Source organism: Aotus nancymaae, unplaced genomic scaffold (genome assembly GCF_030222135.1).
Source record: "Aotus nancymaae isolate 86718 unplaced genomic scaffold, 86718_ANA_hifiasm-v0.15.2.pri h1tg000010l, whole genome shotgun sequence".
In the NCBI taxonomy this organism is placed as follows: Eukaryota; Metazoa; Chordata; class Mammalia; order Primates; family Aotidae; genus Aotus; species Aotus nancymaae.
In genome coordinates, this window is record NW_026988421.1 from 35,287,133 (window position 1) to 35,304,519 (window position 17,387).

Genomic DNA, 17,387 nt, shown 5'->3' on the forward strand with positions numbered 1-17,387 from the left:
ATGCTTCCTTAAGTGTTGGATAGAATTCACCATGAAGTGATCTAGGCCTGGCTTTTTCTTTGTGGGAAGTGTGTGTGTGTGTGTGTGTGTGTGTGTGTGTGTGTGTTTTGGATGGGGAGTGTAAGCAATGAAGTTATGATACTTCATTTTGACAAATTAAAAAATATGTCTTTCATCTTCCCCCTTTGTGTGGGTCCTCTTCTCCTTTCTCACCTGAATTAAAAAATAAACCCTCTAGTGAGGTACAGTTGACATGCAAAAAGCTGTCCATATTTAATGTGTACAACTTGATGAGTTTGAAGATAAGTAAACACCTGTGAAACTGTCACTACAATCTATTCTGTAAACCTATTCATCACCTTCAAAAGTTTCCTTCCACCCTCTGTCTTATTATTATTTTGGTAATAAGAACACTTAAGACATTTCCTTAGCCAGATTTTAAGTATGTAATACAGTGTTGTTAACTGTTGGCATTATACTATACAGTAGATCTCTAGCAGTTACTGTCTGTGTAGCTGAAATTTTGTACCCCTTGATGAATACCTTCCTGTTTTCTCCTCTCACCAGCTCCTGGAAACCACCAATTCACTTTCCAGATCTATGAGTTAGACCTCCCCAACCTTTTTTTTTTTTTTTTTTTTGAGGCAGAGTCTTGCTCTGTTGCCCAGGCTGGAGTGCAGTGGCGTGATCTCTCTGCTCACTGCAACCTGTGCCTCCCGGGTTCAAGCAATTCTCCTACCTCAGCCTCCTGAATAGCTGATATTACAGTCATGTGTCACCATGCCTGGCTAAGTTTTATATTTTTAGTAGAGATGGGGTTTTGCCATGTTCGCCAGGCTGGTCTTTAACTCCTGGCCTCAAGTCTACCTGCCATGGCCTCCCAAAGTACTGGGATTACAGACATGAGCCACTTCACCCAGCTGATATTGTTTTCTTAATTTACTTTTTGGATAATTTATTGTAGTGTATAGAAACACAACTGATTTTTGTACATTGATCTTGTGTCCTGAAATTTTGTTAAATTTGTTTATCCTAATTTTTTTGGTTAATCTTTAGAATTTTCTACATATCATATGTAGAAATATAATTTTCTGCACATCCATAGGATCATGTAATCTGCAAACAGATAATCTTTTTTTCTGATTTGAATATTTATTTCCTTTTCTACTTACTCTGGCTAGGAAGTATAATACTATGTTGGATAGAAGTGGAGAGAATGTGCATCATTTTCTTGTTCCAGATCTGAGAGAAAAAGCTTTCAGTTTTCAATTCAGTTTTTGACCATTGAATATGATGTTAGCTGTGTGCTTTTTGTATATGGCCTTTATTGTGTCTAGGTAAATTCCTTCTCTACCTAATTTCTTGAGAATATTTATCATCAAAGGGTGTTGAATCTTGTGGAATGCTTTTGCTGTATCTTTTGAGATTATCATGTCATCTTTGTCCCTCATTCTGTGAAGGCATTTGGTGCTGGGCTTTTCTTTGTTGGAAGGTTTTTGATTACTAATTTAATCTTTTTATTAGTTATTGGTCTGTTCAGACTTTTTAATGCTTTATGATTCAGTCTTGGTAGGTTGTATGTTTTTAGGACTTTATCCATTTTTTTCTAAGTTGTCCATTTTGTTGACATATAATTTTTTTTCTTATTTTTTTTGTGAGATGGAGTTTTGCTGTTGTGGCCCAGGCTGGAGTGCAGTGGTGTGATCTTGGCTCCCGGCAACCTCCACCTGCTGTGTTCAAGTGATTCTCCTGCCTCAGCCTCCCAAGTAGCTGGGATTACAGGCACCTGCCATCATGTCCAGCTAATTTTTGTATTTTTGTAGAGAAGGGTTTCACCATGTTGGCCAGGATGGTCTTGAACTCCTGACCTCAAGTGATCCCCTCTGAAAGTGCTGGGATTACAGCCTCAGCCCCTGAAAGTGCTGGGATTACAGGCATGAGCCACCATATCCAGCCCTTCAAGAAATATAAAGTTTGTTGATTTTGTGGGAAGATTTTTTTTTCTAAGAAAATCCTAAGGAACATTTTAGTTTTTATTTCTTTTTTTTTTTTCATTTTTGTTCATACTTTAGTATGCAAGAACATTTTAATTTTTACTTATTTTTTGAGAGGAAAATTACATGCTTATTGTATTCATGTCTCTAAATGCAAAGGCCCAAACAAACAAAATTTAAGAAATTGAATCCAAGAAAACAAAAAGAAGAAATGCAATGAAAATTTAACATTTGAAAATATTTTTAATTAATTCCAACTTCTTAATAGGGAAAAACTATTTTACCTTTTTAACAGAATCAGAAAACATATTTAATATAATGTAATACCTATTTATGATTATTGGAAAAAAACAAACATATAAAGCTCGATGAATTAGGCTAACTTCCACACCCTGTTAAATAATATGTAGTAAAACTAGATAGGCAAACAAAAAACAAAAAATAGAACTCTACAATAAACATTATCTTTAAAAAAATGGAGTCAATTTCAGAATATACAATAGTTAAAGTAAATACTACTATTTGTTTCATTCAGGTTGAGAGCTTTCTATTTCCTTTTGACCAATGTTAAAAAAAGGCAAGAAAGGCATGAAAGCAAAGGACTATCTTAAAATGAATAATGGTAATTTTATAACTGCTGCTAATTTGAGCCTGCTTTTATGTAATAAAATCCTAGACACAAGCGTTTGTCCTACCATCTTAGTATTGCTACCTATGCCCATACCGTGAACTCAGCTACACCATTTGAGAATCACACTACAGTATTTATAATAATCAATACCCAAGCAGCTTAGACTTCCCTCTTTAGTGTATTTTTAGTCAAGTACAGAACACTTATTATGGTGCATTGAAAACAGTTGTCTATATTTTGCATATATCTTTCTAATAGCAAATATATTTTTCCTTGCATTCTCCATGTTTGAAACTTGAACTACATTAAAGGAATATTCTGCAAAATTGTCAGCATCTCCTTCCCTCATTGCTGTGTCTAGGTTTTGTATTCCAGAAGAATATTGAGGGGGAAATAAAAGCAATAATGTGAGATTATCCTTGAGGTGCATTTAGAGAATGCTGAAGTTTCCTTCTTGCCTACCTCTATGTTAGCAATTTAGATAAACAACTGTAAAAGCTCACTTAATAATAGCTGTCATAATCATTACTATGATCTCCTACCTGGACAATATAAGGTGGCAATGGCTTCCCCAGAGAGCCTGGCTTCAATTTTATTATTTTGGAAGTGGCACAGAGTAGACCCTGTTTAAAGATATGCAGACAAGTTTTTATTTTTAAAAAAGCAGTAAATTAATGGATCTAGTCATTGATCATAACCAGACATTATATGCCTCCTAACAGAACAACATTACACAGACTAACAAGTAATCTTGATTAAAAAAATAAGCAAGAGTGCGACTAAACCTCTAGGTCAATTTACTGGAAATGCAGGAGAACAGAAGAACATGTAAACCACACCATAAGGATGCAATTAGCAAAATCCAAGCTGTGAAATATTCAAAAGAACCAACAACTCAGTTTTTTAAAATAACAAATTGCAAGGGTAAAAGAAGGTAATGAGGAAATTCATAGATTAAAAGATACACTAAAGACTTATCAACTAGCCACAATGTGTGAGCTTAATTGGAACAAATGGTAGCAAGAAAACATACATGACTTAGATGATGGATGAAAATGTGAATGGTGGATATTTGTTGATAAGAGGCTGTGCTAACCTACTCTGTATTAGCCAGACAAACTCCATCTTGCAGAGAGTAAGACAGACTCCATCTTAACCTCTCCCTCACTCCTCCCGCCATTTCTCCTTTGAGTGCATATCTGGGTCATGTTACTGTGCTGGGTCATGCTGTACTTAGAACTATAGAAACATATAACCATTGTAACTATATCCTGCTGGCAAGCTCACTTGTTATTGTGAATACCCCCCTTGATTGATTGTATGACAAGTACCGAATACCCGCCTTGGAAACCAGCAATCATGGGAATCACTTGTGAATACCCTCCTTAGTAATCAACAATTCATGGGAACCTCCTGCCTCCTGGTTACTAGCCTCCTTATCTAACTCACTTGTTCTGCTTCTATAAATTCTGCTTCAGTTAGGCTCCTCCTCCCCTTTCCTAAGCAAGATATAAAAAGGAATCAAGACCCTTCCTTGGGGCCAAGAGATTTTGAGCACGAGCTGACTCTTGGTCGCTGGCAATAAAGGACTCTCAATTGGAACTCAGAGGGTGGCGCTTTCCTTCTAACTCGCTCAGGTATAACAAAGCAATTGTTAACTTTTAGGTATAATTGAAAAATATGTTTGTTTTTGGAATCCTTGTTTTTTAAAATATGTATACTGGAGCTGTTTATGGATAAAATATAGTTTTTGGGATTGAAGAGGAATAATGATAAAACAGGATTAGCCATAAGGTAATAATTGTTGAAATGGGCAGTGGATACATGGGAATTCAATATACAGTTTTGTCTATTTTTGTATGTCTTTTGAGATTTTAAATAATAAATGTCTCAAAAATAAGTAATTGTTTTAGGCTGCTGAGAAATACTTTAGCACAGCATGTAGGGCACCCCAAAGAGGGCACAGAGGTCTACCTTGGAGGGCACGAGAACTGGATCTTGTATGAGTCAACCATGGATATAATGGAATGGAGAAAATTTTATTTATTAAAATTTCACAGAAACCAAGTAAGATGGACCATCCTGGAGAGCCTGCTTCCTATGAGGGAAATTGTCTGAGTGAGGGACTTGACATTTCTTGAAGGGCTGAGTACCGTGAAAAATTTAGGGGCTCAGACTCCTGAATGGCAAGGCAGAATGATAAGTGCAGGGGCAGGGGATGGAGCAGTACATGATGGGCTTCTCCATAGTGTCCCAATCTATGTTAAAGATACTCTGTTTGTGAATTCACAATTGTGATTTCCTCTGCTGTGGAAAACAGCAATGACAAATATCTTTGTACCAATTGGCATGTGGCAAAATGGAGTCAGCACAAACAGATGCAGGAAAACTGGGAGAAACTAACCCCATTCACTTTATTTTACAACTCCAGTGCCATAGCTTTTGCATTTGATGGTTTCTGTACCCCCAACACTCCCTCTACTGACTTCTCTTTCCTATCTTGGCTTAGATGTCACTTCCTCCCGGGTGCTCTGATTCCCCAGGCCAAGTTAGATGTCCCTTCCATGCATTTCCAGTGTAACCTGTGTTTCTGCTTCATCATGCTTTTCCCACTATACAACAATTATTTGTTCATTTGACAAGTACAGGAATTATTTATTATTATTATTTAAAACAGTAGAGACTGAGCTTACTATGTTGCCCAGGCTGGTCTCAAACTCCTGGGCTCAAGTGATCCTCTTGCCTTGGCCCCCTAATATGCTGGGACTATAGGCATGAGCCACTGTGCCCAGCCTGGAAGAGGAATTTTTTCTGTCTTCTACATAGTTTTTCTCCAGTACCTATTGCTGAGTCTTACATGTAAAAGAGACTTAATATTTTCTTATGTTTACATGCTAACAAATTGGAGGCCCCAGATTTTGAATGTTTTTGAGGATGGTCATAGTGATCTCCTTGTAGTGTACTACGATAAGTAGTTTTATGGTTCCTTTAAGAACTCCTCCTTCTTTGAATATAATCTGGTGGGACTATTAATCATGGTTCTGTAGATTCACTTTTTGGGATGAACAAATATCCCAGGTTAGGACCCTTAAATTACAGTCCAAGGGAAAAGGATATGACAGAAGCCTGGACAATCAGAGTCTGTTCCAATAATTTTCCAAAGTAGAGGAAAAGTTGGGCTATTTTGACTTGTCTGAAGGAGAGGTAACACCAGAGTTGCTGGTGTTCATCTTGTCTGCTTTGTGGAAGAAACTCATCAGAGAACAACTCACAGAAAAAAGCAGATGGAGCAATTGAGAGGGAGAGAATGAGAGAGAGCTGATGTTTTAAGAGTTAATGTGTTTTAGTTCCTGGTGTTTTGGCCCCTCCAGTCTTGATTTCATAAGCCCCCTTGATGCTGTTCCCAGCAAAATGGATTTTTAATTTCCACTTTTGCTTAAGCTTGTTTGAAATAAGTTTCTGTCTCTTGCATCCCAAATAATGCTGGCTAACACAAGACTCCTTAGCTATTGCCAGTATATTATAGTTAAATGAAAGATATACATTTTCTCCTATGCAGGCTGTATGACAAACTAAAAATCCAAAGTTTATTAGGTGTTGCTGGAATCATATCAACTTAGAGTGTCAACTTTGCTTATTTCAGATATTCTGAGTGTGAGTCATATTTGTATTTCATAAAAAGAAAAAGCCAAAAGCAATATTGCCTAAGATGTGCTGTTTTGCTAAACAGCATCTTTCACAACCTGAGATCAGTGAGGAAATACAGTGCAGTGAGTCCTGGGTGCTGACAATGTCAACTTTTTGGATGTAATTAAATAGCTTTGTGAGTGTGGTATAGACAGAATCTGAGACAGAATTTGACCATTTCCCAAGTTTCCTCTTTTATAGTTTTGAATTGTAACCTGCCTACCAAGTGTGAGCTTGACTATGAGGTCTCAAAGATTTGAATCTTGTGTTCTGAATTTTCTTTAACTTTCTAAGTCAGGGTGTTTCCTGAGCCAAGTGGAACTACATAGCTCCACTAGGGTCCTCAAACTATAGACCTCTCTCCAGAGCCTGGGCTCTCAATTTGACTGTTTTGTCTTCTCCCAGGCAGGCTGAGGTTTTCCTAGTCACCACAAAATGCTTTTGGAATTAAAAAGACAAACTAAGTCCTATAAAAAGGCTTCGGTGTTACCAAGATTATGGAATTCCCTTCTTAGTATAATTCACAAAACAATAGTAATATATAAAACAAATGTAAGAAATCCCCCTGCCCCCCAAATTCTTATTTTTCCCATGCTGGCTATTTGAATGTTTAAAAAATATTGGTTATTCAATTCTTTCAAAAATATTTTGTGTTTCTGCTTCTGAGGTAGCCTATTTTATGAACCATCTAGCAGTGAATGCAGTTAATCCAGGCAGCACTTCCCTATTTTCTATTGTTCCTCTCTAACTGGAAAACACTGAGAGCAATCCATGTAAAAATTTGGCCACCAGCCTAAGGTACCAGCTCTAGATTCCTGTCTATGGTGTTTCCATCATATAAGGTTTTCTGCTTATTTCTCTTTTCCTGCATTCTCATCCTCATGTTGTGAGAACAGGGCTGTTTGTTCCCCTACTCTTCCTGTCCCTCCAGAAACTTTCCATGGTGTGCTCTGGATAGACCATCAATTGAGTGGTTAAGGAACTATTCTACATCTACATCTATATCCTTCTCACTGGCTTTTCTTTTTATCAGTTGGCTTTCCAGAGACCTGGCTCTTCCATGGGAAGAGGTTTCTTTTTTTTTTTTCAAGTAGGGGATGTTGATCCTTTTATAATCCTTGGGTTTGGCATCTTCTGAGCTCCCAATACCACCTCCTGACCCTTACTTCTCTGACTCTTGTGCAATCCCCTTGTCGTTTTTTATTTTATTTTATTTTTTATTTTTGTTTGTTTATTTTTTAAGAGACAGAGTCTCCTTATGTTGCCTAGGCTGGAGTACAGTGGCTAGTCACAGGTACGATCCCACTACTGATCAGCACGGGAGTTTTGACCTGCTCTGTTTCTGACCTGGGCCGCTTCACCCCTCCTTAGGCAAACTGGTGGTCCCCCATTCCCAGGAGGTCACCATGTTGATGCCGAACTTAGTGTGGACACCCAATTGGCATAGTGCACTACAGCCCAGAACTCCTGGACTCAAACGATCCTCCAGACTCAGCCTCCTGAGTAGCTTGGACTACAGGCATGCGCCACCGCGCCAGCCCCCTTGTCTTTTTGAGACTCACGCCATTTACTTTTACCACCCTATACTACTCTCTGTTGTTATAATTTACCAACCTCTCAGTCATTCTTTATCCATTAAAGCCTTCAGCATGAGGTTCATGATCTTTCCTTTGACTCCATGTTCCACTGTCATCCCTAATGCCTCCTATATCGATATGAATGGTCAGTTCTACCCCCAGTCTCTTCCTTTCTTGATCCTGATCTCCAGAGGGTGTCATGACACTTAATCCATCTGTGGCCATGTCCTTGTATTGGCATCACCTGTAAATGATCTATCTCTGAAATCATCAGTCTATGCATCTTTACTTTTGACTTACTACTTCTGTGGACTCAATTGCGTCTCCCCAAAACGCATGTGCTGAAGCTCTACTGCTCACTATGATGGTATTTGGAGATGGGATCTTCAGGAGGTCATTGGGTTTAGATGAGGTCATGAGGGTAGCACCTTCATGATGGGATTAGTGCCCTTATAAGAAGAGATGCCCATGTGGTGAATTGTGTCTGTCATCCTAGTCTGGGATGCTGAGGTGGGAAGAACACTGAGGCCAGGAGTTTGAAACCAGTCTGGGCAACATAGCAAGACTGTGTCTTTGCTAAAAAATAAAATAAATAAATAGCCAAGCATGGTGGTGCACACCTGTAGTCCCAACTGTTTGAGAGGCCGAGGTTGGAGAATCTCTTGATCCCAGGAGTTTGAGGGTTCAGGGAGCTGTGATCACACCACTGCACTCTAGTTTGGGGCAACAAAGCAAGACCCTGCCTCTCTTTAAAAACAAACAAACAAACAAACTGAAAGACACTAAAGATCTTGGAAAGAGCTTGGTCTCTCTCCCTGACAGGTGAGAACACCATGATTAGTTAATAGTCTGCAACTCAGAAGAGGGCCTTCACTAGAACCTGGCCTTGCTGGTACTCCAATCTTGGACTTCCAGCCTCTAGAACTGTGAGAAAAATAACTTTGGTTGTTTAAGCCACCCAATCTATGATATTTTGTTACAGAAGCCTGAGCAGACTAAGACATTTACCTTCAGTCCTTCCAGCTCCATTGACATCTCCAGTGCCTTGTCTTCTCACCACTGATCTGCCTTTTCTTGAATTCCCTTCCTTCTCTGATCAGCTTAGTTTCTTAGTCTTTTGTCTTAATGCCAATATCCCTAGATGCCTTGCCCTCTGCCCTTTTACTGGGCAGCACTTTTTATGGTCTCAGAGGCAGTGACCCCGTATATTTTGTATACATGGGTGTACCTTCTTGGCAAAATGTTAATCCTGCTTCAATCTAACTGTCCACTTTTACCATGCTTTTCATCTGTGTTTTAGAGTGATACTGGAGAAAATGACACAACTAAATAGATTAGTGACTTTGAAGACTAACGCTCTCCAACCTCAAACGTGCTCTTATCATTGCCCATTTCTCCTTTATTTTCACAATCTGCTATTTCTTCCATTTTCAGCAATGATAATTTTAAACAACCTCCACTCAGACTCCTACCCTATCATTTTTTTCACCTTATCACATGACATTGCCTTATACTCCACAAAGAAGACAGGAATTGTCAGGTGGAAACTAGCTCAGCTTTCTGCTGTGAAATCTGTAAGTTTGTAAGTTATCTGTACCCATAATTCTTTGTCTTACAATGGAAGTGGGGTCTCTCTAGTTTAAGCCATTTCCTCTTCCAGTGCTTAAGATCCAGGTCTGCATTTCTAATGAGTGCTTAGTACTTTGACAGTGTGCTTACACAGTGAATGGACAAGTTTGGTTTCTGGATAAATAGTGAATCAACGTCAACTTACAGTTTCCGTCTGCCCATAGCCTTCGTAGATGTTCAACTTAGTGGTGCGTTTCCAGTCCTCAATCACCCCAGGGCTGATGGGTCCTCCTGCAGCCACACAATGCTTCAGACTCTTGAATCTGTAGCTGGAGAGGCATCAAAAATTGTTCTTAGCCTCAGGGTATATTCTACTAATAACAGGTCTGTTAGAATCCTGGAAAAATGATGCAGATATTCTAATACAGGAGGTGCTCATTAAATGGTAGTTTATGTTCTTATTACTATTCTATTGGATAATCTATTCAGACACTCCAGTTACATCAATCAGCCATAAAGACTCTGATTTACTCTTCTGGACAAGAGGCATTAATGTTAAAAGCAAATCAACCAGTGCTAACTGATGACAGGAAGTCAGCCTTCTGCAGCAACCCTTCTGAGTTTTTACCTCTCCCAAAGCCTGAACTGTGTATGAAGGTCGTGTCAGCAATGGTAAGGTAAAAAAGAACTAATTTTCTGAAGTCTGGAGGTAGAAAGAAAGCCACCAATTTTATAAACTAGGCTTAAAGTCTATAGATATTATAAGTTTCCCAGTGCCCCGAATACACAGAATAGTAGTGAACATTTTTTATAAACTCACAATTCATTTTATGTTTATTTGATTTTGGTGATGTGCAGTGGAAGGGTCAAGAGTGGGAAGTTTATAGTAAAACTTTTTATGGTCTCAGATAGAGGCAGTGACCCTGTATATCTTCAATATATGAGTGTACCACATTAATGGTGATGTGGTAGCTTGTCTATATTAGATAATAACTGCCTGCCCAGTTAGGTCCCGAGACTAAGAAAGCTCAAAATTGGAGAACGGATTCTGAATTAATTCCAAAGGCACCAATACATCATTGCCTTTATATTATTAATTTCAGGGTATAAGTGAGAGGTGACTATTTTAAAATTTTTAAGTGTTTTTCTTTTAAGGGTTTAAGAAACAATCTGAACATTTTCTATAAGACGGAATGTTGCTGAATAAAGATATACTGTATTTAATCATAACTGTTTTTAACTGGTCCACAAAATGCCAGTGAACTAGGCATTTCTTCATGTCAACATGATTTAATATGGTGATATTATTTGCTATCACAGTTGTTTCCTTCTGTAGAGTTTATGTCCTTGCCCACATAGCTGAAATGAAATTTAGAGTTAAATGATTATTAGTAAACTCTAAGGCTTGATACAATGCTTGAGAACCTGTGATTTCTCATTAATCTTTATCGATGATGATTGGCAATTCCACTTCTCAGTTGGTGCCCTAGGGAATTCTAGGGTGTGTGCAATGATGCTCATTTTAGCAGCTTAGAAAAGATTAAACTATCTTTGATAGGTACTTGGCTCATTAATGTACAGTTCATTCATATTCAGGAATACTATGCAATGATTAAAAATATATTACACATATTATCATAAATACAGCTTTAAGGAACAGTGTGAAATAAAAAATGCAAGTTTCACTATGATATAAACAGATGCCATCTAATCCCACCCCAATATCATAATATGTTTCTTTTGGGATAGATGGATAGGTAGATAGACATAGGTATAAATTTATTTTAAAGGCCTAGAAGAATTCATTTCCAAGAGGGAAGGTGGTCTTTGTCTTTAACTCATTTCCCGTTTGCTCTGAGAAATGAGTGCTGGCAGTGAACTATACTTTTTTTTTTTCATAATGGGAAATAGGTTTAATGTTTACTTTTTAAATTAGAGGTAATATATTTGTCTTTAATGTTTATCTTTTTAAAGGGAGGTATAATTAAAATTTAGTTAAACAGACTCAACTTTCTGATTATAATTTAATTTTATGTTCTGGGCCAAGATAGGGACTTCAAGTTGCAAGGGAATAAAAAATCCCACATGCTAATAGAGTTATTGTCATCAGTGGCAGCCAGACAGGTTTGTTACCAAAGGGTAGGATTGGATCTACTTCAACAGATTAAGGGTTCCTAATTTTATTTATGGTACCATAAGTGGAAATAGACTCTCTCCTGAGGGATCCTCTCTTACCTGGTGAAACACTTGTGCTGAAGCAGTTCATGGTACATCTCTGGATTTGCAGATAGAGTGGTGATGGGAAATCTGGACAGGACCTGGGCCCCAAAGGAAGGAAAACAAAAATATGCATGTGAGGTGGGAGAGACAGTGAGAATGTGGGGGAAAAGATCCAGGGAAGAGGGCCATGGACTTTGAAACTCAGCTCGGGGATGCCTTTTATCTCAAAGAATTACTGATTCCCCGCCTTCCATACCTTGGGAGAGAATTTAGTGTTAGCTCTGTGAACTTAGAAGCTATCATGTTAATCACTGATAACTGAATGGATACACAGTGAGACATTTACTTCTGGATCCAAGAAGCCTTGTTTTGATCTTTGTTGCTTTAAATAATAAGCCTAGATATTGCCAGCAAAATTGTGGATTGTGGAGCAGTTGAGAGGTTAGCACAGCAGTGTAGAGATTGTGCTGTGGAGTCCAGTAGACCACAGTTTAATTCCTAGTTACACCTTGGCAATTCTTTAGGCCAGTTACTTAACCTCCACGAGAATCAGTTTCCCTAGTTCTTCCCTCACAGGGTTCTTGGGGAGATGAAATGAAATAATCCATATGAAGTGCCAGTAAGTAATCAATAAATGATAACTGATATTAATATTACCTTCTCCAATATCACTATTGTCTTTTAAAAGCTTCCTTCTCAGTGATACAACAGAAGTAGCCAACTCCTAATTACAAAGCCCCTAGGGAAGTGAGAAGCCATTGCTCTCACAAGCAGGGAGAGCATTTTCAAGTCAAGATCACACTCCAGTTTTAATTCTTGATTTGCCCAATTCTGGGCATGAGTCACTGGGCCATTGTTAATGCCTGTCTCTTTTCTTTGTCCCACACATCCCACACTAGGAACTGGTCTTACATTTAGAACAGTCTCAGGGCAGAAGGTTGGCATGTGACACAGAAACAGACAGGCTCCTTGGAGCCAAGCTCCCAAGACATTGCTCAGAGATAAAGATCCACCAAAGGCATCACCCAGACTCCACAAGACGTCTGTCGGCTGTAGATCCATCCACTGTCTAAAGAGAAATAGGAAGGCCATTTGAATTCTCTTGTGCTGGTACTAGCAACAACAATAGTACTTGCTATTATCAAGCACTGACCTGTGGAGATAAACAAAGATCACACAAATGAAAACAAACAAAGGCTATAAGGCCACGAGGCCAATGGACTCCTTAAATTTTTTCAGTAACAGTCTTAATTGGCATGGCATCACCTTCCAGGTTTTATGGCTTTCAGAGGTCTCAGAAGTTATCCAGTAGGCACTTTTATTAATTAATGGATTGAAGAAGTCAATGATCTCAGTTTCCCCTATTTTTTTTCTCTACCTGATATCTACTGGCCATTGTAGCTTATGAGAGTCAAAGACTTTGAGGTGAAGGTGAGCAACATACACCTATTTCCCCTAAGGGACCTTTGGGTAGAGTTTGTTAAGAGAACTTGAGTGTGGAATAACAACACACAACCATTTATCTTAGGCAGAATTGGATGTAAGGTGGAGAAATGTAACCCCAGACAAACCAAGCTAAAACAAATGCAAGCCATTTACTTCATTGTGTGTTCGACCAAAGAGATTGAAATCAGTTTCAGTGTTCTTTGAATTTGCCAAGAGATACAGTATTCATGAAGTACTTAACTAATTTTCTTAAGAAAGGGGTAGTGTGATTAGTGTGATTTTCATCTTAGAGGCTGACTCTAGAACCCAAGCCCCTTATCAATTGTGACTCTACCTCTGTGTTTATCACTACAGATAGTGGTCAACACAGTTGTTCACCCTGATGCTGGTAGCATAGAAAAACAAGTAACATCCCACAGTGTGTCTTTGGGGTGATCATCCTGGATCCTTCACCTACTGCATGGAATCCCTGTTCTTCCTCTTTTCCCTCCTGCATACTCTTAGAATTTTGAACTGTAGTAATTTGCTTTTGATTATTTGGGGTATGCCTTCCCACCCTGCTCTCAGCCCTATTCCTTCTCTCAATATTGACACTTTCTGTAGTCTTCATTAGGAAACTTCTTTCTTAGCTTTAGTCTTATGAAGCTCCGTTTACCTGCAAGAGAGGAACTTTCAGGTTTGTACAGGCTGTGGGAGAACTGTACCTGGAAGTCTGGCTGAATCCCATTCCCAAACCGTACTGGGAATACTCAACCATTTTGGGAGCTCCTGTTGTCCCTTTGGTGAAGAATATGGCCATTAGATCTTGGCTCTTGGTCCTCACGCAGGTCTGCTTTGGAGGGGCGACTCTGTAAGTCATGAAAGAGGCAACAGGTCTAAATTTAGGTTCTCTGACTGAGTGCCTAGGCCCTGAGTTTGGTAATCTCTGATTTTAAGAAATAACAGCTGGTATCTTGGAGGATGATTTGTTAGAGGGGCAGCTGCCATTTTTCCCTTAAAATTTTTTTGCATTAATTTTTGTTGCATAAGAAATATATGATGCATTTACACTCCAGCCTTCTTTTTCTCAGTAAAAGACCCTCTTTATTCATTCAATTGCTCAAGTCAAAAATCTGTAGTAATTCTTATTGTTCCTCTTTCCCCATCTCTCTACTTACCGATCCAGCTATCTGTGCTGCATCATAACCATCGTCAAGCCCTGACAACTCTACTTCTAAAACATGTGAGAAGTTATCCAGTAGGCACTTTTATTAATTAATGGATTGAATAAGTCAATGATCTCAGTTTCCCCTATTTTTTTCTCTACCCGATATCTACTGGCCATTGTAGCTTATGAGAGTCAAAGGCTTTGAGGTGAAGGTGAGCAACATACACCTATTTCCCCTAAGGGACCTTTGGGTAGTTTGTTAAGAGAACTTGAGTGTGGAATAACAACACACAACCATTTATCTTAGGCAGAATTGGATGTAAGATGGAGAAACTTAACTCCAGACAAACCAAGCTAAAACAAATGCAGGCCAGTTACTTCATTGCATGTTCGACCAAAGAGAACACTATCTCTACACTATCTCTACTCATGGATGGGATTAAGGTGGAATGAGTGAAATATCTGCTACAGGTGTGATATTTAAGGGGCTACCAGCAAATTCAGTAGTCAAATAATATTTTAGTGAAATGGTTTTAAATAATCAAACCTAATGCAAAAATCCATGATAAATAAAATATCGAAATTTAAAACAAAGATAGGACAACAGGCACTTCCAAACTGTTCAAATATTTTCAGTATGATTTAGAAGTGAGATTCAGCCTGGCTTCAAGATACAGTCCTCACACAGCCTATAATTTAGTCAGGCACTTGCATGACTCACCGTACGTGTCGGCCTAGTCCTGTCTCTTGTTCCAGTAAAACTTTTTTTATAAAAATAGGCAGCTGGCCTGTCATGAGAAGTTTGTCAATTTGATTTTTTTAATTAAAAAGTTTTTTAATTATTCAATTGAAAAGAGCATACAATTTGTAAAATTATAAAGTATGATATATGACAAATATAAAAAATAAATTTAAAACTTCAATTATAAAAATTGTTTTATAATTTAATTAAAAATTATTTTAAAATTAAAATATTATTTCTCTCAATCACTGGATTTTCTTAGTGCCCTTTTCTATTTTGTGCCTGAGGCAAGTTCCTCATTTGCCTGGCCTGTTTTCAATCCTGTTTCCACTGCCACCACCATGGTCCACACCAGCACAGCCTCTCATCTGGACCACAGCAACAGCCTTCTCCTGGGTCCCTTTACTACTTCTCTTGTCTTTTATTTTTCAGACAGCACTGAAAGGAGTTTTAAAATTGTGGCTGAGATAAAGTCCTTCCCTTCAGTGTTTCCCAGACTACTCCTACATGACCTGCAAGACCTGCCGCAGTCTCCCCTTCCCTTGTTCTTTCGCCTACTCTCCCGCCACTCTTTTCCCCACTCACCACACTTCAGGCACCCTGGTGTTCTTTCTGTTCCACATATAGGTCAAGCTCGCTCCCACCTCAGGTCCCTTACCTCAGAGTTCTCTCTTCCAGGGACACTGTTCCCGTAGAGCTTCCAAAGGCTAATTCTGTCATATTCAAATCTCAGCTTATCCTCACTTCAGAAGTCACCAAATCTAAAATAATTCCCCCATCTCCATATCAGATAAATTTATTTAATTTGCTCGTTTTGTTTTGGAGTTTCTTTTGAAAACTTTATTATCTTGATCATTTATGTGTTTTCTTGTCCATTTTGTTGTCTGTGATATAAAATCCATGAGGGTCGGGCTTAGCCTATCTAGTTTACTTTTTTTTTTTTTTTTTTACATCCCTGGACACTGAAATATTGCCCTCTAAAGACCACATTTATGATGATCAAACTTAATAACAGTAGTCCTGCCTTATCTGTGGAAGATGCATTCCAAGACCCTTAGTTGATGCCTGTAACCACAAATAGTACTAAGCCCTATATACACTATGCATTTTCCTACACATGCATACCTATGATGCAGTTAAATTTATAATTAGGTACAGTAAGAGGTTAAAAAAATGATAAAACAGAACAATTATAACAATGTACTGTAATAACAGTTATGTGAATGTGATCTCTGTACTCTCCTATTTTGGACAATGGTTGACCACAGCTAACTGAAACCGCAGAAAACAAAACCACAGATGAGGGGAGACTACTGTGTTTAGCTAACTTGAGGATGAACATGGCATTATCTTGCTATTTTAATAAGTATTTCCCCATATCCCAGTGAGGGTGAAGGTTTTTTTTGTTCTCGTTGTTTAAATTTAAGGGTCTCTGGGTTACCCTCTCTTGTTACATGGATATATTGCATAGTGGTGAAGTCTGGGCTTTCAGTGTAACCATCACCAAAATAGTGTACCTTGTACCCATTAAGTAATTTATCATTCCTCATTGTCTCCCATCCTCTGACCTTTCTGAGTCTCCAGTATCTATTATCCCACACTCTATGTCCATTTGTACCCAGTATTTAGTTCCCACTTAGAACATGTAGTATTTGACTTTCTGTTTCTGTGTTATTTTACATAAGATAATGGCCTCCAGTTCCATGTTGCTGCAAAAGACATTATTTCTTTTTCTTTTTCTTTTTTTTGAGATGGAGTCTCACTCATTCCCTCAGGCTGGAGTGCAGTGGTGCAATCTCGGCTCACTGCAACCTCTGCCTCCCAAGTTCAAGTGATTCTCCTTCCTCAGCCTTTCCGAGTAGCTGGAATTATAGGCATGTGCCACCATGCCCAGCTAATTTTTGTACTTTTAGTAGAGACAGGGCTTCGCCATGTTGGCCAGGCTGATCTCAAACTCCTGACATCAAGTGATCTGCCCGCCTCAGCCTCCAAAAGTGCTGGGATTACAGGCATGAGCCACCATGCTTGGCTATGATTTCATTTTTTTAATGGCTTGATCGTATTCTATTGTGTGTGTGTGTGTGTGTGTGTGTGTGTGTGTGTGTGTATATAAGCTTTTCGCTATGTTTTTTGTAATATGTTTATATTTCTATTACCTAATTTTTTACCCTTTCAGAATGAATGGTCAGATATGAATCAAAATATAAGACTTTCACTCAGACTGAGAACTTGTAGGCCAGGCCAGGGATGCTTGTGTTGGGGGGTTACTCTTTTCACATTCAGCTTTTCATTCTGACCACTCACACCACCTTCTCGTGCATCATCTCATCTTTCAAAATCAAACATTTTCTAGATTTAAAGCATCTCATTTTCA

The 17,387-nt window shown here is 38.6% G+C and overlaps 1 protein-coding gene across 1 annotated transcript in view; it reads right to left on the reverse strand.

Annotated features, from left to right (window-relative positions):
- The window catches only part of ACSM6 (acyl-CoA synthetase medium chain family member 6), a 35,761-nt gene that overhangs the window by 7,157 nt on the left and 11,217 nt on the right, over positions 1–17,387 (reverse strand). Inside the window, exons 5-9 of the mRNA XM_012439549.2 lie at positions 13,829–13,972; positions 12,591–12,747; positions 11,694–11,776; positions 9,664–9,787; positions 3,168–3,248 (exon numbers count right to left, since the gene is read on the reverse strand). Of these exons, the coding sequence (XP_012294972.2) occupies positions 3,168–3,248; positions 9,664–9,787; positions 11,694–11,776; positions 12,591–12,747; positions 13,829–13,972 (589 nt within the window). The remainder of the gene's footprint in view (positions 1–3,167; positions 3,249–9,663; positions 9,788–11,693; positions 11,777–12,590; positions 12,748–13,828; positions 13,973–17,387) is intronic.